The following is a 22,207-nucleotide window of genomic DNA, read 5'->3' as shown; positions in this document are numbered from 1 at the left end:
TATGAGGAAACGTCTATTAAAATTTTCGTGATAGGCTTACAATAACGTATTAAAGTGTTTTGGTTTTTTTATTTGGTCCTCATCATTATCATCGTAATTGTAATCGTCATCATTTAAATTCGTTCCTAATATATCACTTATATTACAGCGTTTCTATGGAGTGAAGAGAGAGTGGGTGGCGTTGAGGGTATTTCTGGTGATGTTTATGAGGAAGCGAATAAAATATTAATACAGGTACGTGAACCGTAATAGTATAAGATTTATTCACAAGTTTGCGAAATATACAATGAGCTAATTACATGCAAAGACACGATGTTCATTCTTGAAAAGTAATAATTGTATTTGCGTATTGTAATAAATGTATTCATTTAACACATACCAGTAATATTGGGATGTGGGTATTTATCATGTTTATGTTGTTATGTATTTCCATCCTATTATCATGTATCAAACCATTTCAAAAATGTCATGCTTTTTTTTTTTTTTTTCTTTTTTTTTTTTTTTTTTTTTGACAATATTTGTATTGCATATTTCAACAACAGAAACTTATCAAAGTAGTTTTATGATGAACTTTGTTCTTTTTATTTTTATTAATCACTATTCAAGGCTGAACAACATCTCCTGGACTTATTCAATCGACCATCCCGCCGAAATTTAACAGAGTACACTATTGCTCAGTACCGCATTAGAACGGATCCATTGGCAGGATATCACTACTTTCTCTTCAAGGTGAGAAAAGTGACAATAATAAAATTAAAGTTAAGTCTTGACAAATGCATTATCATACAGGCCTAACTGCATGTTCTGGAAGAGTTAAACTTAAGTTTGTACTACCTGTTTTATTAATTTCTTTTCAGATCGATACAGGTGAAAACTGGTATATACACATACAATTGAAAATGTCGACAAACCCAGCAAAACGAGACACTGTGCTTCAAGCTTGTCTAGGCGGTCAGAATGCGCAGTCACCACTACTTCAAATTCAGGTCTCCAGTCCGGATAACATGTGCCGGCTTCCAGTCAAACGCATACCTTATGTATCAGCTGCAGTTAAACTCAACCAGCTTTCCGCAGTGTTGACGGTGATAGTTTTCTGGTTTATTAAAGTGATTTTATTAAAGTCACAATAGGCAAAAGCGCCCAAGCAGATCAGCATATCAAAATTTCAATGAATTACCCGACAACTTCTGAAAATAATTATATAAATTAAAGGAGGATGATAAGATTTCATCAAATGCTAATCCACCTTGCTTGAATGACATTGACTCCCACTCTCCACCTGTAGAATTCGATGCCGGTATTTAAATCCGTTTGATGTGGGAGCCAATGGTACACACATATTGAATGTTAATGAGTATAATGGTAAGAATATTTTCATGAGGTGAAATATGGACTGTAAAGCCTCGTTGCATGGAACAGCTCATATTTAGTTACACATCGCTAGTCATAAGGGTCGCTAGTCATAAGGGTCGCTAGTCATAAGGGTCGCTAGTCATAAGGGTCGCTAGTCATAAAGGTTGCTAGTCATAACGTGTAATGTTCTATACCATGAGTTTGCTAGTCATAAATAAAACGAAGGGTTCTCTAGTCATAAAAAAAGGGTTCATAAGTCATAAGGCCCGCTAGTCATAATACAAAAAGAGGTTCGCTAGTCATAATTTTTAAAAAGGACCGCTATTCATAATAGAAAAAGAGGTTCGCTAGTCATAATCAAAAAAAGGACCGCTAGTCATAATAGAATAAAAGGTTCGCTAGTCATAATTATTTTTAAAAAAGAGGACCGCTAGTCATAATATAAAAAAAAAAGAATGAAAATATTCTTTCCATTGAACAAATAAAAACATTCAATATTTGCTTTATATAACTCATATATATTTTAGAAGCAACACCCACACCTGTAATTGGCAAGTCGAGGTGGTCATCGTCCACTCGCACTGTATGAGCGCCTTTGTCAGTGTTGCCATGGTAGCTGCGAGACAGTGTAATGGAAAATTTACTATTGCACTCGCGCGGAGTGCATCAGTCTTTTAATCTGACGCTAAAAATAGCAAAAATAATCAATAGTAATTGGCCAATCAAATGACAACAATCTTTTTATGAGTTATACATAATGTTGAGTCAAGGCCGGCATATCCGAGACCTAGACCAGGCAGTTCGAGACCGAGACCGGCTGGTTCGACATATACACGGATAATTTTCCCCTTTTATAATATAAAAATACAATCAATAAGTCTTAAAATCATTAATAATTATTTTCATAACATAATTACATTTTTACCAGGGTTTATTCAAAACGTTTAATAACATTAAATGTCGGGTTATATCAAGGTCATGTAAACGTTTTTAGTCGGGTTATATCAATGTCATGTAAACGTTTTTAGTCGGGTTATATCAATGCCATGTAAAGGTAAAAACGTTATTGCAAAATATTTTGGGCAAGCATTGTTGCAAAATATTTTGTCAACACTCAAATAACAGTTTGTTTAGAATGTTTTGCATCAAGCTTTTTAAATGATATTAAAACATTTTTATACCCTTTATATAACACGACATTTAAACGATTTCTGTAAAACGTTTTGTGTTTACTGAGTTATTTAAGATGGGAACAATCGTTTATATAACCTGAACAAGAAAATAGTGTCTTACATGAACAGTCATTTTCAATTGCTCAGACGACCAGTTCGGGACCACCGTCCCCATTTTTAGTTTATGTAATATTGCAAAACGTTGCCATCCGTCAACCCAGAGCTCTGCGTCCATCTATATCAAATGTCTAACATTTTTATTTAAAAATCTTCTCAGGATCACTGTGAGAAAGTTAACAACATACTTATAAACTATTAGCGTGTAATGTATAAAGAATATAATATATTATGTAAGAGGATAAGAGCAACGCTGTCTTTATACCGAACTTAGAATAAACACACAATTTTTTTTTAAAGAAAATTGTATTGTTGCTTAATTAAAGAACGATGCTTTTACATTGTTGATGCCATTTACCAAAATCAAAGTTTGTTTAAGTGTTGTGCATCCTTAATCATTGCATTCCTATGGCATGTTTATTTATGTGATGAGCGCCCTTGAAGTGTTAAGCTAAACATAGCCTGCAGCCCATCAATCACATGTAATTTGGTGCCGAATTTGGCACTGGAGGCTGTCATCTTGTATTTTGAAGTATTGTAGTGTAGAAGCTCTCGGTAAAGACACAATTAATCTTTACCTGAACCAACATTATTATTATTTGTGACAAGAACAAGAAGAAGAATAGCAAGTGAAGATAATAAACATCATCAAGATACGTTTCAGCTAAAGTGTATCCTTGGATTTGTGATGATTTGTGTCACTTTTTGTTGTTGGTTCCGAGTCATCGAAGATTGTATTTATTTAGTACCAAGCTTCTGCTAACCAGGGGAGCAAAGCAAGTTTGCCCCTACATTTGTAAAGATTAATTATCTGTAAAAAGATGCTATAGTTGGTAAATAGTTACCAAATAAAGGTTCAGTTGAGCGTCTGTTTTGTAAGCTTACCTAAAAATAGCTAAAAGCTTAAGGTCGTGTCAGCAGTGTAAACATAAACATTGCATTGGCACAGACAGTCACCGCAGCCTCCAGTCACGTCAGACGTCACTGAATATAGCAAATATTAATGAGTGTGCATGTAGATAAATGCACACTTGGTAGAAGCTTAAGGATTAGAACTTCAAAGAAGTTATTGAGGCCTATGAATCCGAATCGTAGAAATCAAAATAAAGATATCAGTAGTAGCTGCCTGTATGTACATTTCTAACACAGACATTAGATCTCTTGCACCGTTGTGCAGGAATGACTTAATAGAATCAAAAGCACAAACTGACACGGGACTACTACTGAAAAATAGCTTTGTGGTATTTTAATAAATATCTAATTAAGGGGTAACAAGTTTACTCCCGCGAGTCGCTTTCGACAATTCGCGAGTCGCTTACGACAATTCAAATAAAGTTTGGTAGTAAAGTGCCTGCATGTACGCCTCTAATACTGACATTAGTAATCTTGCAGTTGCACAGCTAGTGCATGCAGGAATAACTCATAGAATCATACAACACTGACTCAGGACTTCTACCTAAAAAAGAGTTTTGTGGTATTTTGTTATCAATAAACGGGCGCAAAGAGCTTACTCCCGCCTGTCGGTGCACGATAAACGAGTGGATCGAGCTTTCTCCCACCCGTCGGTAAGCAACGTAGGGCCTGCATTCAAGCGAAGTTTCGTGTATACTGACATTCGTATTTATTTTAGGTTTCGACACATGTAGCCTCACAAAGCACACTTTTCACAGGTCCTACGTATAGTTTCTCACATAAATTAGTGAACCGTTGTTCACTTTAGAAAAATATTTGCGCTTCGTTGCTTGCATCGGCGTCGTTTCGTTAATTCGTTCGTTTCGGTACTATCGAAAACATCATGTCGAGTCATAAAAGCGGTTCCGAATTAAGAAGCAGAAGATCTTATAAAAGTGATGCATTATCTAAAAGTACAGAATATGCTTTATTGCAAGCTGCAACTCGAAAGGTAGAGCTAGAATGTCGTGCCAAAGCATTGAAGGAAAAACAAGCTCTAGAAAGTGAGGAATTTAATATCAAGCCAGGGCAAGGGACTTGCAACAACAAAGAGAGTGGTTGGAAATGAAGACTGAAATAAACATAGAGCAAGCCAAAATAGATGTATTGGAGGATTATGAACATAAATCCCAGAGCTTAAGAAGTAGACCAAAATCGGTGCTTGATGACCTCACAGAAGCTCAACCAGATACAAACACATCAGTGAGGCAGTGGTTGAACCACAACACTAGAGAAGGTCAAGAAATTGATGGCAAGTTCCTAGCTAAACATGATACAACAGGGGCAAGACCAAAATACACACATGTGGAGTTGGGACCTGCAAAAGAGCAGCCAGCAGTGGGCATGACTACTGATGGTAAAGTACATACTGATTTAGGTCAACAAGTTCAGCCAAGAAGCAGGTTAACAACCAGTCAAGTTATGCAAGTCAACTTTCCACCACCAAGTGAAGTCTTGTTTCCTGCAGCAGCACCTGAGGAATCAGAAAGTACAGGGGACAGAATACCCCTACATTATTTGTCAGCCACGAAATATGAAAATATTGATGAACAGTATCGTCAGTATGGTCAAGAACAGTACAGTGAACAGTATGAACATGACGGGCCTTCATCAGTAAAGTATGGTCATAGAGTAACTTCGTCACCAGAGCCTGATGTGAAGAAAAAACAAGTCATGTTGCCACGGCAACATACAACAGAAGTGAAAGAAGAAGATAAAGATACCAGTATAGAAAATTTGGCACGCAACCAAGACAACTTAACAAGGCTGCTGGTGGAACAACATAAACAAGCGAGTTTACCAAAGCGGACACTACAAGCATTTACTGGAGACCCGCTTCAGTATGTTACCTTTATAAGAGCCTTTGAATTCATCATCGAAAATAAGAGCAATAGCAATAGAGACCGTCTGTACTATCTTGAACAGTACACAAGAGGTGAAGCCAACAGTTTGGTGAAAAGTTGTATTCACATGGATGATGAGGTTGGTTACCTGGAAGCAAAAAGGTTGCTGGAAAGGAAATATGGTAATAAGCACAAGATTGCAGAGGCTTACTTAGCGAAGATGAGGCAGTGGCCGAATGTGAAGAGTGATAGTTCAGGGCTACAAGATTTGTCATTATTTTTATTAGAATGCAAAAATACCATGACCAGCCTGGGCTATACTAATGAGTTGCAAAGTACAGCAAACATTAGAATGTTGATGATGAAGTTACCATATAGTATGAGAGACAGATGGAGGAGACAAGTAGATTATGTAGAAGAAGAAAGAAACAAAGTGGTAACATTTGAAGACTTCACCTCCCTCTTAGAAAAACAGGCTAGAATCGCAACTAATGCTGCCTACGGTAGAAGTGTGACGGAGAAGGAAGATACTACTAAGAAGGAAGAAAGGGTAAAAAACCCAAACTATCAGACTTATAAAGCTAGAAGAAATCTAGCAACAAACACAGAAGCTGTGTCGGCAAGTGTGACATCAAATAGTCCAGGAGCCAGGCCAAATGTGTCGTCAAGTAGCCCAGGAGCCGACAAGCCGTGTACATATTGCAAGGGTAAAGATCACACTTTGGAAATGTGTAACAAATTGAAGGAAAAGCCTATAAGTGACCGGTTGCAGTATCTAAGAGAGTTGGGAGTTTGTTTTGGCTGCCTAAAGAAAGCAACACATTACAGTAAAATCTGCAAATACAAGCTTACCTGCAAGACATGTAAAAAGCGCCATCCAACAGTGCTGCATGTGAAACAGGAAGAGACAAAGAAGTCTGGTGAAGTTGCCAATCAGACATGTGGGCTTACAGGCGCCGGAGTTAAATCTAGTGAATCATATCCCACAATAATACCAGTCATAGTCTACTCAAGAGTTTCCAGAATGTCTGTAGAAACTTACGCCTATCTCGACAACGGCAGTGATGCTGTATTCTGTTCTGAAAGGCTGCAAAAGGAACTGCATGTTAAAGGCAAGAAAACCAAATTGGAAATTGAAACCATAACAGATGATATCATAGTAGACAGTGAAATCATCCAAGATTTAGAAGTTTCTGACATGAACAGAAATAATATCATCTCTCTTCCAAAGGCATATACACAAGATAAGATCCCTGGTGACTTGGCTGACATCATCAACCAGGATGATATTGATGCAATTCCTTATATGGAAGAAGTTAAGCTAGGAAGATTAAATGATGAATCTCAATGCCATATTGGTCTCCTCATAGGAAATAATGTGCCTAAAGCATTTGAGCCAATACATGTAGTAAATAGCCAAGGTGAAGGACCTTTCGCCTGCCAAACTAGACTCGGATGGACAGTGTATGGTGTCAAAAATAAAGAACACAAAAGGACATCAGTCATCCACAGAATTAAGGCACATGACACTATTGACCAGCAATTAGAGAAACTCTACAATGCTGAGTTCAATGAGCGAATCATTGACGATAAACCAGAGAGAAGCGTGAGTGAAGGACAATTCCTAAACAAAGTAGAAGCATCAATGAAGTATGTAGATGGGCACTACCAAGTAGGTTTCCCGCTCAAAGATGATGACATGAAATTGCCGAACAATATACATCAAGCCGAATTGCGAGCATGCCATCTGAAGAGGAAGTTAGAAAGGGACTCGGTTTTCAACGACCAATACACTGCATTCATGAATGATATGTTTAAAAATGATTATGCAGAAGAAGTGCCCAAAGATGCATGCAATAGAAAGGATGGCAAGGTGTGGTACGTCCCCCACCATGGGGTGTTTCACCCCACCAAGGGCAAGCTGCGAGTTGTATTTGATTGTGCGGCGAAGTACATGGGCCAGTCTTTAAACTCACAATTACTAAAAGGACCCGACTTGACAAGCAACTTGGTAGGTGTGTTGACGAGGTTTAGAGAGCACCCTGTTGGAGTTGTAGCAGATATAAAAGCAATGTACCATCAAGTGCGTGTACCAGAATCAGACAGAGACTTAGTAAGATTTCTATGGTGGCCCTACGGTGACCTGAGTCTGCCTCTGAAGGAATATAGGATGAATGTGCACTTGTTCGGCGCAACTTCGTCACCTTCATGTGCGAATTTCGCACTGAGAAAGACCGCTGATGATGGTAAGGAGAAATACAGCGAAGAAGTATGCAACACGGTGCTGTCCAACTTCTATGTCGATGACTACCTCAAATCTATCGAAAGTGAGAGCAAAGCTATTCAACTCGTCAGTGATCTCACCAATTTGTGTAAGGATGGTGGTTTCAAGTTGACCAAGTGGTTGAGTAACTCAAGAGAAGTGTTGCAGTCAGTTCCTGAAGACGATAGAGCTGAGACTACAAAGACAATAGATTTGAAGAATGAAGAGTTACCATCAGAAAAGGTGCTGGGGTTGCTATGGTCACCAGAAACCGACAGGTTTGGCTTCCATATTAAAGTGAAAGAGAGACCTCCTACCAGAAGAGGCATCCTAGCAACTGTAAGCTCCATCTATGACCCGCTAGGATTTGTTGCTCCAGCAATCCTGCCAGCAAAACAAATATTGCAGAACTTAAGCAAGCTGCAGCTTGGTTGGGATGAGTCTATTCCTAGTGAGCTTCTGACCCGTTGGGAAAGATGGCTTGATGAAGTACCGAAATTGTCAGATTTCACCATCGAAAGATGTTTCAAGCCCAAGGACTTTGAAGAAAGTGAAGTCCAGATGCACCACTTCTGTGATGCAAGTCAGAAGGGTATGGTTCAGTGAGTTACTTACGATTCGTTAATGAGAGTGGTCAAGTGCATCTTACTCTCCTGACAGCCAAGGCAAGAGTTGCTCCTTTGAAGATCATAACTATACCTCGCCTAGAGTTAACTGCAGCTGCAATGGCAGTAAAGGTCAACAACATGTTGCAAAAGGAACTACAGTTGAAAGTCGAAAGCACATACTTCTGGACTGATAGTCAGACCGTGATCAAGTATATTAACAACGACACCGCCAGATTCCACACCTTTGTGGCTAATCGAGTCGCACTGATTAGAGATGGCTCCCAGCCACACCAATGGAAGTATGTAGGAACCAGCTCAAACCCTGCAGACGACTGCTCAAAGGGCTTAGCCGTTGATTGCTTCCTCAAGAATAGAAGGTGGACTGATGGTCCAGACTTCTTACACAAAGCAGAAACCAGTGGCCAAAGACTACCATTGGAAACAGCGCTGAAGAGCTAGCTGATGATCCAGAGGTTAAAAAAGAAATTAGTAGTCAACACAGCGTTGACAGAAGAAGCAACAGATACAATGGAGAAACTACTTACACGATTCTCCTCATGGTATCAACTTTGTCGTTGTGTTGCATGGATCCTCAGAGTCAAGAAACATCTCCGCAAGATCTGTCGTGATAGAGATGATGATAGAGATGATGATAAAGTTGATGATAGAGTTGATAATGGAGATGATGATGGTAGAAAGAATGATGAGAATGAAGAGCATGGCAACATTACAGATTTGCTTAATGTTGCTGACATGCAAGAAGCAGAAAGAGCTGTAATAGTATATGTCCAAACCAAGGCATATCCAGAAGAAATTAAGACACTAAAAGAGCTGCAATTGAGAAGTAATGACAGTCGGCCAGAAGACAACTTGCGACAAGTTAGCAAGATTAAGAAAGCAAGTCCTCTCTACAGACTTAATCCATTTGTAGAAGATGGAGTAATCAGAGTAGGTGGTCGACTGGCTAAGTCAGCTCTACCTGAAAAGACAAAATTTCCATCAATCTTACCAAAGAAGTCCCACATTGCAAAGTTGATTTTACATGACGTTCATGAAGCAACTGGACATGGGGGCAGAAACCACATGTTGGCTCACCTGCATAAGAAGTACTGGATACCAAATGCTAATGCAGCAGCTAGAAAGGTTATCAACAGTTGCATCACCTGCAGAAAGAGGAATGCAAAAGTACAACAGCAGATGATGGGTGATCTTCCCAAAGACAGAGTCACTCCAGGAGAGCCACCATTTTCAAGAGTTGGAATGGACTATTTCGGTCCACTAGAAGTTAAACAAGGCCGTAGTATAGTCAAGCGATATGGTGTAGTGTTCGTCTGCCTTGCATCCAAAGCCATACACATTGAAATGGCAGCGTCTTTGGATACCGATGCCTGCGTAAATGTCATACGACGATTCGTGTCCAGAAGAGGCCAAGTGAAACAGATCCGCTCTGACAATGGCACCAATTTGATAGGGGCAGAAAGAGAGTTACGCCGAGAAATTGCCGCTTGGAATCAAGACAGAATCCATGACTACCTTCTGCAAAGAGAGATTGAGTGGACCTTTAATCCACCAGCAGGAAGTCACCATGGAGGCATCTGGGAACGTCAAATACGAACAATCAGGAAAGTGATGTGCTCTGTTATAAAGGAACAAATACTAACAGATGACTCTCTTCATACATTACTGTGTGAGATAGAAGCCATAGTTAACAGCCGACCACTCACCAATGTTCCTGGAGAAGTATCTGATTTAGAGCCACTTACACCAAATCACCTTCTTCAACTAAAGAGTGACATAATCTTACCACCAGCCACTGCAGGAAAGCTGAGTCAGTATGCCAAGCGTCGGTGGAGGCAAGTCCAGTATCTGGCAGACCTGTTTTGGCGCAGATGGATCAAAGAATACCTTCCTCAGTTACAACAAAGACAAAAGTGGATTCACCCACAGCGAAATGCCAAGGTGGGAGATGTCGTCATGGTTGTAAATGAATCTACACCCAGAAACGTCTGGCCGCTAGGAAGGGTGATTGAAACTCTCCCAGCAAGTGATGGACTGGTTCGACGTGTGCGAGTGAAAACTAGGACAAGCATTCTCACCAGACCCATTGATAAACTGTGTTTGCTGTTGGAATCAGAAGTCCCAGATCAAGATATAGGAGTGAAGAAAGATTCTACTTCAGCTCATCCACCAGTACCAGCACTGGGTAACCCAAGTACCAAGCCTAAAACTACGTCCAGTGCTACCAACAATGAAACTGTATCAGTGTCAGGTACTCCAGAATCAAGACCACGACGAACATTGAAACCAGTGAAACGCCTGGACTTGTAAAGAACTAAAGAACTAATAGTGTTATAACAACAAGTTACTGAAACCGTTATAACCAAAAGGTATCAGCTAAGCTAAATTGCCACTTAGTCTGGAGGCTAAGCTACGGATCAGCTGATATATAAAATAAGACTAAACATCAGTTTACGTTAAATTGCCATGAAAGGCAAGCTGACACCTTGCTTTCACTTTGGAACAACTGATGCAAACTGTCAAATTCATCATGAGATCTACCAGATGTGATGACGGATGAACCTATCTGTACTACAGATGTGAAGACTGGTGATTCGTCTCTACAGCGACGTGTCTGCGTTTAGTGTGAAGTTGCCAGATTCGTATACAACTCATCGTCAAGATCAAGAATGAACATGTTTGACACCTACATCACCACATCTGTGAATTTGATTTTGTAAAGAAGAATCCTATGCATGCAATTTGTACCGATGGAACCAGTGTGCATCATTAGCAAGTTTGTTTAAAGTTTGGTACACCACAGGCCCATGGAGTTTTAATTTGCAAGATTCTACATCGTATTCTACTGCTTAAAATGTGTGCACAATTTGTTGGATGTGTACAGTATAGCATGTAATCCATATTTGGGATACACATTTGAAAGTAATGTTCTCTGCGTGTATTTTGGAATCTCGATAATGCTCAAATTTGATTTCTCTTGAAATTGTTGCTCTGCTATTAATCAAAGGGTATGCATGATCGAGGTCTGAAATAATTTCACTCAAGTTTGTAATTGTGTATTCCCTTCTACATGTACTTTGCAAGTAAATGCATCAAGTAAATCAGCATCTGGTGTTTTGACTATAACCTGGATTGACTGAATTTGCAAATTTGGGCCATAGCTGCTATGGTTGTGCACAGGCAGTCATATTATATCAAGTTGTGTTTTTCTCATGGCTGCTATGGTTGTGCACAGGCAGTCATATTATATCAAGTTGTATTCTCATTTACAAGGTGTACCAAACAAGATATTCGCATGCAAAGAGTTATGTACTTTGATTGAAAGGACGGCAACAGACTGCATTTCTAGTTTACAAACTAAGCATTGTTGTGTTCATGTTGATATGTTGTGATCATGTTGCACTTGAATAGTATCTCCCATGTGTTCTGTTGGCTTTTCCAATCTCACCAAAATTTGCCTGTTGTGTGGGCTTTTGTTTGGTTTTCTTTCAAGTAATTTTGGTTGGCATGGGCAGTTATCTCTTGAGTGCAGCATCATCTATCTTGAATGTAAAATGAAGCTAAATAATTCTTTCATGTGAAGCTAAAATCACTTTTTGAAATGTCCAAAACTCAGTTTATTTTTTCTTTTGGATCTAATCATTTGAAATTTTTGAAATTGTTTTTTGTTTGAATCATTTGCATTGATACAAGTTTTTATCACACAAGTGAATCAGATAAAGGTTTTTGATTTCATAAACTTTATTCATGTTTCAAAATCAGTCAAGTTTGATGTTTTGAAGTTTAAGGGGTCACAAAGGCACCTCTTGTAAAAGGTTCAGTTTTGTCAGTAAATGGCACACCAAAACTATGTTTTAAGAAGTAATTGTTGCTGGTAGCAGACAATTAGGCGCCGGAATGTTGATGCCATTTACCAAAATCAAAGTTTGTTTAAGTGTTGTGCATCCTTAATCATTGCATTCCTATGGCATGTTTATTTATGTGATGAGCGCCCTTGAAGTGTTAAGCTAAACATAGCCTGCAGCCCATCAATCACATGTAATTTGGTGCCGAATTTGGCACTGGAGGCTGTCATCTTGTATTTTGAAGTATTGTAGTGTAGCAGCTCTCGGTAAAGACACAATTAATCTTTACCTGAACCAACATTATTATTATTTGTGACAAGAACAAGAAGAAGCAAGTGAAGATAATAAACATCATCAAGATACGTTTCAGCTAAAGTGTATCCTTGGATTTGTGATGATTTGTGTCACTTTTTGTTGTTGGTTCCGAGTCATCGAAGATTGTATTTATTTAGTACCAAGCTTCTGCTAACCAGGGGAGCAAAGCAAGTTTGCCCCTACATACATCAACACGTTTTTCCATTCTGTATAGCTGCAAGGTGTCATATTTTTAGATGTGTACATTGTAGAATGCAGACTACAACTATAATTGTGGATAGGGCCTTCTTGCCACAAAACCTCGACATTTTTATTTGATCATTTTGTTTGATCAGGGTATGAAGAGACTGGAAACGGATTATTGATTGTTATAAGATTATCTTTTACGACTTTTGATTACATGCAACTTGCGCCGAGGGCGCGATGTTTGATTTCGTATTATTTATCATGTTGCTCTACAAAATACAAAAAAGCATCAAAATATTCCAATATTTTCTAAAGTAATGTCAAATTGTGTAAAATGTCTATCATTTCTCGAACATAATTTCTGTGTAGCGTGGAGAGTCATTAACATAGGATTTTGGAGACAACGGGTCTTTTTATCTTTTTGGTTTCGGTTCCTTTTTTCACTTTCGGTTTCAGATCTCATTTTTATCAAGTGTTAGCATGGTACGTATGAACAATCCTTTTATTCTAGTCTTTTGTTGCTCACTAATAAGTTGAACGAACGGTTTGGTGAGTTATGTTAATTTCTGACATGAAAACGTAAGATGAGAGGGTTGGTGCTATTTTACGGTCGTAAATTCGCGAAATCCTTTGAGTTCCAAATATGATGATTCGATTTGCCAACCAAAGGGCCTAAGATCTTAGCAAGGTACTTGGCAATATTATAAGTGACCGATCCTATGCAGCTGACAATAGGACGTAGGGGTACACTGGCCTTATGAGCCTTCGGAAGTCCATAGAAGGTAGGTATTGCTTCTGACGTGAGGTACAGTTGATGTTTCAATTTTATGTTAATCACCTTGTCTTTCTCCAAGAATTGATTTAACTTCGCCGCGATCTTGAGCGGGGTATAAGTCTTTGTATTGTTATGAGTCGTACTTGACACAAGGCCAAAATCACCTTTTACCCGAACTCACACGAATGCACAACACAAATACACTGTTTGATTAAGCTAACAAAATCTAAGTCTTTAATTGAAAATAAAGTATGCTTGGTACATATAACAATATACACTAAAATCAGACAATCACAGTTTTGTTCTATCAGTACTTAACCAGCGGTCTTCTTGTTGGTGATGATCTTAGAGTTCTTGCAATGTTCTGGACGACTGATGTAATATATCCTTATTCACTTGTCCTGGGAAAATCAGCGAAGTCCAGTGTACACTTGCGTTTATAAATATCCTTGCGTATGAAATCCTCACACGAAAATGATGCTGCTTGCTCCTATTACTTATCTTCTTGCGCTGCTTTCTCCACAATATATCTCCTTGCGCTGCTTTCTCCAATAATGGTGTTTCTTTCGCCAATCACTCTTTTCCAGGGAACAGGTTTCTTTAACACAGCTCCGCTGTTTTTGACAGATGCGTGGCCTTCACAAACCCAGCAAACTCCAGCAATTCGACAGAAGAACTTTAATCCTTTGATGAGGAAGAGCACATTTGTTTGCTCGCTATCTCCTTCGTTGCTGTATTAAAATAGCTCAATTATTGGCTACATAAACTGGTTAAAATGTACTTCTTTTTTGAAGCACGAAGACCATCACACACATGTGGAGTTTCACAATCTCCCATGACATTCTGTAAATTCCAAACCCAAGCCTCCAGCTTTTTATACCAGTGCAAAAACCCATCATCTATTAATAAACCATCATTTCATTCACATCTTCACAGATGATGCAAGCTTGGGATTTCCCAAGATTAGTTATACACATTAACCTTTCACATTACATCACTTCCTGGGGGGTTTTCCTGATGGTGCAATAATGCACAGAATATTGAGTAATAATTTATGGAAAATCCCTATGACATTAATAACTCTGATTCAGTTTGTTTTGATCACCTGATGAATGAAAGGGAATTCCCCCAGAACATGCCATAACACACAAACTATTGCATGACTGCTTCCAAGGTGTTTTCCCCTGACTCACACTTCTCATGACATACATCCAGCTTGTAAACAAAGTTAAATAATTTAATTAAATTACTGAGGGCACATCACACCCTCCACCTTAAATGAAGAAAGTTCGAAGGTAATGAAAACTTTCTTAAATGTTTTCTTCTTTCACATCAACTTCAACATATTATTAACTTTGAGTATTTAACTCATCATACACAGTGACTACTTGTCACACAAGTTCCCTTTTTGAAGGATTTTTGTTTATCAGCCCTTTTTATGCAATTCTGGACAGGGCATCAGCCATTACATTGTCTTTTCCCTTAATATGTTTGATGTCCAGATTGTACTCTTGCAAGGTCAACCTCCACCTCACCAGTCTTTGGTTTTTGTTCTTCATCCTGTTGATGAAGGTGAGGGGATTGTGATCTGTGAAAACAAGCACAGGGTATACTGTGGTACCCAAATACACATCAAAATGTAGCAATGTTAATAGCAATGCTAGACACTCCTTCTCAATTGTGGAGTAATTTCTCTGGTGCTTGTTGAACTTCCTTGAAAAGTAACATATAGTGTGGTCAATTTGATCTTCACCCTCTTGCATCACAACACCTCCACAGCCTATGTCACTGGCATCAACAGTCAACTTGAACTGTTTCTGAAAATCAGGTGCAGTAAGTACTGGTGAACTCATGAGTATTGAAATGAATTTTGCATCTTTCTTCAACAAATCAGTCAAAGGACTTGCTATCTCTGAAAAGTTTGGCCAGAACTTTCTGTAATAGCCAACCATTCCTAGAAATCTCATTAGTGCCTTCTTGTTTACAGGTGTGGGGTATTGCTCAATTGCTTCAACTTTGGCTTTGATAGGTTTCACCTGACCTTGACCTACAACATATCCCAAGTATGTGACTGTGGCATGGCAAAACTCACTTTTTACCAGATTGACTGTCAATTGTACTTCTGACAGCTTCTTAAACAATTGATGGAGTTGTTCCATGTGTTGTTCCCAAGTTTGACTATAAACAATCAAATCATCTACATACGCTTCACATCCCTTTATGTCTGCCACAATTTGATTTACCATTTTCTGAAAGGCTGCGGGTGCGTTTTTCAAACCGAATGGCATAACTTTGTATTGGTAAAGACCAAATGGTGTACAAAAAGCAGAAATCTCGTTGGCACGGTCTGTGAGTGGAACCTGCCAGTACCCTTTCAAAAGATCAAATTTGCTAACAAATTTTGCATTCCCAATTTTGTCAATGCAATCATCAATTCTTGGAATAGGATACGAGTCTGTCTTTGAATGAACATTTGCAGCTCTCATATCTGCGACTAATCTGTATGAACCATCAGGCTTGGTAACAAGAATGCATGGTGAACTCCAATCACTACTACTTGGTTCTATGGTATCATTGTTTAACATATAATTGATCTCATTTTTGAGATGTTCCATTTTCAATGGATTGACTCTTTAAGGATGCTGCTTGATTGGTTTGGTATCACCAACATCTACATCATGAAATGCAGCATTTGTTCTACTTGGCGTATCAGGAAATATATTGTCAAATTTGTGAATCAAATTTGCAATTTGACTTTGTTGATCTTGACAAAGATGACCTAACTTTGAGTCCAAATTAGTGAGCACATCAGCATTGTTCAATTTTACATTATACTCTTTGTGCGCCAGCTCTTTATCCTGGTCAAATGTGACATCAGAATTGTCATCTTTACTCTTGTCTACATTGGCGATTTTGTCTACATCGGCATGTTTGTCTACATTATCAGCATGTTTTACTGTACACACAGGTTTTGCAGGAATGCCACTGTCACTTCTTTCAACATACTCTTTGAGCATATTTATGTGGCATAACTGCCTGCTCTTGCGTCTACCAGGAGTCTTGATAATATAATCTACTTCACCCACTTTTGACTCTACCTCACACATGGGCCATGATATCTGGCTTGCAATGGGTGTCCTGGAATTGGAAACAGTACTAGAACTTTGTCACCTGGTTTGAACACTCTTTCTTTGGCATGTTTATCATACCATTGTTTCATTTTGGCCTGACCCTGTTTCAAGTTTTCCTTGGCGATATCAGTTGCTCTGTTAAGCCTATGCTTAAAATTGGAGATATAATCCAATAAATTGATATCTGATTTCTCATTGAGCATGTTGAGCCACTTTTCTTTCAACAACTTTAAGGGCCCGCGCACTGTGTGTCCACACACTAACTCAAAAGGACTAAATCCTAAGGTTTCCTGAACAGCTTCCCTAGTAGCAAACAACAACAAGTGTACTCCCTCATCCCAGTCCCTCTGAAATTCCAAACAGTATGTTCTGACCATGTTTTTCAAAGTTTGGTGGAACCTTTCTAGTGCACCTTGTGATTCTGGATGGTAAGCACTTGAGGTATACTGTTCTATACCTAATTGATACATGGCCTGCTGAAATACTCCAGAAGTCTGATCATTGGTCTGACTGTATGGACTTGGGGAGCTAAGAACCTGGTTAAAGCTTTCACTATAGTCACTGCTTTAATATTTCTCAAGGGTATGGCTTCAGGAAAGCGTGTTGACGCGCACATAATTGTCAGAAGGTATTGATTACCTGACTTAGTCTTTGATAGGGGGCCTACACAATCAATAATAACCCTACTAAATGGTTCATCAAAGGCTGGAATTGGCTTTAATGGAGCAGGAGGTATTTTCTGATTTGGCTTCCCTACTACTTGGCATATGTGACATGTTTTGCAATATTCAGAAACATCTTTTCTGAGAGTGGGCCACCAGAAATGTCTCAGAATATTGAATCAAAATTGGTGATATTTTTCTCATTTTACATCATATTACACAAAAGATGACCAATTCATGACATGCGACCATATCATCCTGGATTGTAGATCTACCTCATAGTAGATCAAATGTAACAAACTAATAAATTGCCTAATTAAATACTAATTAAGACAGTTTTCCCTATATGTTACTGTACAAAGTGTGCACGTAACGCTCCGACATTTCTAAGGGCGGGCGAGTTTCCCGACAGGAGTCTTAGTAAGCCTTAGTCTTAAGGTGGCCTTGAGGCTACTAAGCCTAGCCCGCTCTCGAAGCCCGAGTCTTAACTCTAGCCGGATTTCTTCAACGCAAATTCAACCTAGTCTTAGTGGCCTTGCAGGCTTAACGCTTGACAACCTCGTCCCTTTCTACCAGCGACTTTAAATTGTATAGGCTGTTGGAGGTAGATGTGCATAACCTTGTTAGTACGGTTTACCGTACTAACAAGGTTGCCGTCTCATTATCGCAATGTTCCCGGCGCAAAGACTAGCCTAGACCCGCGGTCTTGTGCTTGGGCTTATACCGTACACAACTTGATGCAAGAATATTGTTTCTGTTTTTGTGTCTTTTATGTATTATTTTATTTCCACTTGACGTTTTATGTGTCCAACTTGTATGAATGATACGTCTATGCTTTTTACTCGTGATTTTTCTTTGCATTCCAAAAAGGGTAAAACTGTTAGCCTAATGGAAAGGAATCGGTGATTCCACTAAAAAGTAAAGCAAACATTGTTTCATGCTTCAAACAAATCATTCGAATGTTTGTCAAAAGTAAAACATTATTTAAGGATATTTTTGGTGCAAAAACATTACCAAACATTATTTGACAACCAACGTGCTATCTACTGCTGATATTTTCAGTAGTCTTCTCAGATCTCACATGAAGTTATCTGTTGGTACAATATCAATAATTATTTAAGTAGAAGATAAAATTATAGCAATATTATATGCATCTTATCCGTAAATTCAGTTTTAATACTGCATGCATTATTGTTTCGTGTCAAATATTTACTATATCTTTACCAATTTTGTCCTTCTTCTATTGTATTGAATTTTGAGGAGGATCATGGAAGGCTACAAGGAGTACCAACTTCCCTTAACAGTCACTTTTGTGGACTTCAAAAAAGCCTTCGACTCCATCAACAGGTCCGTCATGGTTTCAGTGCTGCGGCATTATGGAATACCAAAGGTTGTGGTCAATGCCATCCAGGTGCTCTACAAAGACTCCAATAGTGCCGTTATGGTAGATGGCAATATCTCAGAGCCTTTCCAAGTAACAACTGGAGTGCTTCAGGGTGATATGTTGGCACCATTCCTGTTTATTATCCTGGTAGACTACCTTCTGATGAAATCAACTTCTGGAATTGACGCTGGAATTGTTACCTACCCACGTCGGTCAAGCAGGTATCCTGCCAAGATGCTGAATGACCTGGATGTTGCTGATGATATTGCCCTGCTGGAATCTTCCATAGACCGGGCCCAGTCACAGCTTACTAGGACTGCAACTGCAGCAGCAGATCTAGGCCTTGTAATCAGCGCACCTAAGACAGAATATATGACTGCAAACTGTAACGCCCAACCAGCACTTGAAGTCTATGGTAGTACCATCAACCATGTCACAGACTTCAGGTAATAATAATAATAATAATAATAATCTTTCTTTATTGAGGGTAATTCCACTTCAGTGTCAAGCACTGCTTTCCAAGCAGGCCCTCATACAATTATAAATAATGTTAAGTACATAAATTGATAAACGGTAAATACACATGATAAATCAAAAGCATAATATTGGTTACATATGGCAAAGATTATACAAAATACAAACTTTAGTTAAGATGTCCTTATAAAAGTACAATTTATAAGGGAATAGAAATACAAGTTATTTAGCAGAAATATTTGTTTGCACTTTAAATTGATACAAAGACATATTATTAAATTCTTTGCGGATTTGAGGTGCAATTCCATTCCAAGTATTAACAGCTCTGACATGGAATGTACGCTGGCCTGAATTTGAGTTACATTTTGGTACAACCAAAGTGTTTGATGTATGATTTCTGGTAATATGCATATGACTATCATGAACAAATTCAAATTGGGATGATAGATAAGATGGCCCTATATTTCTTAAACACTTAAAAACTAAAACAAGAAGTTGATTTTGCCATCTATCATTTAGTTTTATCCACTTTAGTGCACTCATTAAGTTACTTATTGGTGTTCTAATATCTGCAGATAAAATTGTCCTGGCTAGCTGATTTTGTAACACTTGCAGCCTTGTTTGAAATTCACTAGAAAAATTACTCCATACAGAACTTCCATAATCAAATTGAGGCATAACAAGTGCATTTGATAACATAACAATGGTTTGACGAGGCAGGAAGTATTTAACACGCCTAATGACACCAATTTTTTAGAAACATTTTTACATAAATAATCTACATGAGCTGACCAAGAAAGTTTAGAATCAAGTTTTACTCCAAGATATTTAAACTCATGAACTCGTTCAATAATAAAACTACCCTCATATGTTAGATTAATATCATTAAACTTTTCAAGCATGTGGTTGGTACCAAAGATCATAAACTTGGTTTTATCAACATTTAAAGTAAGTTTGTTTGCATGAAACCAATTTGCTACACTGTGAAGACTTGACTCTAGTTTAGCTTGCAATTCCAAAACATTCTTTCCTTTACACATTAAACTTGTATCATCTGCATACATAATGGTTTTACAGTTAACAGCATTAGGCATACAATTTACAAAAACAATAAATAACAAAGGACCCAAGATTGATCCTTGCGGAATTCCAATATTTACATTTTCAAAATCAGATAAAGAAGAATTTACACTAACTGTTTGAGATCTTTCATACAAATATGATTTAAACCACAGAAGCTCTCTGCCTTGAACACCATATTTTTCAAGTTTTTTAAGAAGTATTTCATGGTTGACCGTGTCAAAAGCTTTCTTTAAATCAATAAATATAACACCAGTAGCAAATCCACTATCCATGTTCTTAAGAATAAAATCTTCAACATTAAGTAAAGTTGTGGTAGTTGAATGGTTGGCACGGAAACCAGATTGATCTTCAGAGAGAAGACCTGCATTAATCATAAACTTATACAATTGATCATGAATGGCCCTCTCAATAATTTTGGAAACAATTGGAAGAACAGAAATGGGCCTATAATTTCCAACATCAGTTTTGTCACCTGATTTATAGATTGGTGTTACTTTTGCTTTTTTCAAAGGTATTTGGGTTCCAAGATGGGCTCTAGTGTTGGAGACCTAAAAAGAAGAAAAGCACTAGCCTGGGCAGCTTTCTGGAAACTGGAACGCCTTTGGAGAAGCCCGTCCCTGCCAATCGAAACAAAAATCAAGCTGTTTCAGACAACGTGTGTTACTGTCTTTCTGTACGGGTGCGAGTCATGGGTAATTACCAAGGACATGGAAAACAAGATCAATGCATTTGCAACATCTTGCTACAGAGTCATGTTAAACATCAAGCGTGTGGATCGGATTCCAAACGAAACCATCTACAACCTGACCAACACCACTCCACTGGTTGCCAGAGTCAAGATTCATCAACTCAAATTTCTCGGCCATATACTGCGTCTTGAAGATGGCGAGCCTGTGAAAGAATATGCGCTTTATATTCCACCACATGGGAGAGGAAACCGGGACGGCCGCGCACACTGTACTTACAGTATGTCCAGCACCTCCTGGGAGATACTGAAGGGATGCTGCAGCCAAACAAAATTGTTTCGCTTGCCCAAGATCGCATTAGTTGGAGAAAGCTTGTAGTCGCCTGCTCCGCAGCCGACTGATGATGATTGAATTGATGTCCAACCTGGTATAATATTGTAATACTTATATATGAAAGGTCAGATACGACTACGAGTATCAAACTAAAGGCTTGGATAGGGACAGGTGGAATCATATAGGTCTTCATGATGATGATGATGATGATGATGATGATGATGATGATGATGATGATGATGATGATGATGATGATGATGATGATGATGATGATGACGACGATGATGATGATGATGATGATGATGATGACGACGACGACGACGACGATGACGATGATGATGATGATGATGATGAAATAATTTTTTTTAAATTATATTCATTGCTAAAAAATCATCATTCAAAAGTAGTAGGCCTTATGATAGCAACAACTATTTAAAAAAACAAATTCAACAAATTCAAATGAACACTAAAATAAAATGCTAAAATGTTCAACTAAATCGAACAATAACTTACTCAGTGGCGTAAGTAGACATTTTCACTTGGGGTTGGGTGGGTGGGGGCAAGCGGGGGCAAACATAATAAATGAGGGGCAGGCATTGTTCATGCTGTTTGGGTTTGTAAGCGCGTCAACACCCTCGTCGCATTGGGCGACACGGGTGGAGGTGGTGGGTGGTGGATGGGGTGGGTCTGAGGAGTTATGGGATCTGCTTGGAATGTGTCCCCGGAACATTGGCGTAGATTTCAAAAAATTGAGTTTTTAAGGTTAAAATGACCAAATATGAGGTTAATTAATAACTCTCAGAAATAGGCCTAATTTACCTTTTTCATGGGGGGGGGGGGGGGCAAGGGGGGCAAGAGCTCCCCCCTAGTAACCCCCCTGCTTACTCCTGTTAATTGAAAAACCGTCAAAAAAAAGAAAAAAAAACTTTGCGTTACAATTTAAACAATTTGTAAATTGAAATAGACCAAGGCTTACGACCTAAGACCTGCTCTGAGACAGGGCTAAG

The 22,207-nt window shown here is 38.6% G+C and overlaps 4 protein-coding genes across 4 annotated transcripts; all 4 read left to right on the top strand.

Annotated features, from left to right (window-relative positions):
- Position 1: 1 nt before the first annotated feature.
- On the top strand, positions 2-1,764 carry LOC140137345 (uncharacterized). Its single transcript, XM_072158987.1, has 4 exons — positions 2-11; positions 149-234; positions 607-729; positions 858-1,764. Exons 1-4 carry the CDS (start codon positions 2-4, stop codon positions 1,128-1,130), a joined length of 492 nt encoding a protein of 163 aa, XP_072015088.1. The 3' UTR covers positions 1,131-1,764.
- A 2,894-nt stretch (positions 1,765-4,658) lies between these two features.
- LOC140137344 (uncharacterized) lies at positions 4,659-8,306 on the top strand. The gene is made up of 2 exons (XM_072158986.1): positions 4,659-5,682; positions 5,905-8,306. Exons 1-2 carry the CDS (start codon positions 4,659-4,661, stop codon positions 8,304-8,306), a joined length of 3,426 nt encoding a protein of 1,141 aa, XP_072015087.1.
- Positions 8,307-8,425: 119 nt separating this feature from the next.
- On the top strand, positions 8,426-8,767 carry LOC140137343 (uncharacterized). Its single transcript, XM_072158985.1, has one exon. The coding sequence runs from the start codon at positions 8,426-8,428 to the stop codon at positions 8,765-8,767; it is 342 nt and encodes a 113-aa protein (XP_072015086.1).
- Positions 8,768-8,770: 3 nt separating this feature from the next.
- LOC140137342 (uncharacterized) lies at positions 8,771-10,636 on the top strand. The gene has a single exon (XM_072158984.1). It carries the CDS (start codon positions 8,771-8,773, stop codon positions 10,634-10,636), a length of 1,866 nt encoding a protein of 621 aa, XP_072015085.1.
- Positions 10,637-22,207: the final 11,571 nt, after the last annotated feature.

The sequence above is a fragment of the Amphiura filiformis genome, chromosome 17 (assembly GCF_039555335.1).
Source record: "Amphiura filiformis chromosome 17, Afil_fr2py, whole genome shotgun sequence".
In the NCBI taxonomy this organism is placed as follows: Eukaryota; Metazoa; Echinodermata; class Ophiuroidea; order Amphilepidida; family Amphiuridae; genus Amphiura; species Amphiura filiformis.
This window is presented reverse-complemented; position numbering and strand designations above follow the sequence as displayed.

Bases quoted from the DNA above. Each gene is read 5' to 3' on its own strand.
- LOC140137345 (XM_072158987.1), top strand. The intron at 235-606 runs GTACGTGAACCG...TCACTATTCAAG, and splicing joins CGAATAAAATATTAATACAG to GCTGAACAACATCTCCTGGA. The intron at 730-857 runs GTGAGAAAAGTG...ATTTCTTTTCAG, and splicing joins ATCACTACTTTCTCTTCAAG to ATCGATACAGGTGAAAACTG.
- LOC140137344 (XM_072158986.1), top strand. From the start codon at position 4,659: ATGAAGACTGAAATAAACATAGAGCAAGCCAAAATAGATGTATTGGAG. The intron at 5,683-5,904 runs GTGATAGTTCAG...CCTCCCTCTTAG, and splicing joins GCAGTGGCCGAATGTGAAGA to AAAAACAGGCTAGAATCGCA.
- LOC140137343 (XM_072158985.1), top strand. From the start codon at position 8,426: ATGGCAGTAAAGGTCAACAACATGTTGCAAAAGGAACTACAGTTGAAA.
- LOC140137342 (XM_072158984.1), top strand. From the start codon at position 8,771: ATGATCCAGAGGTTAAAAAAGAAATTAGTAGTCAACACAGCGTTGACA.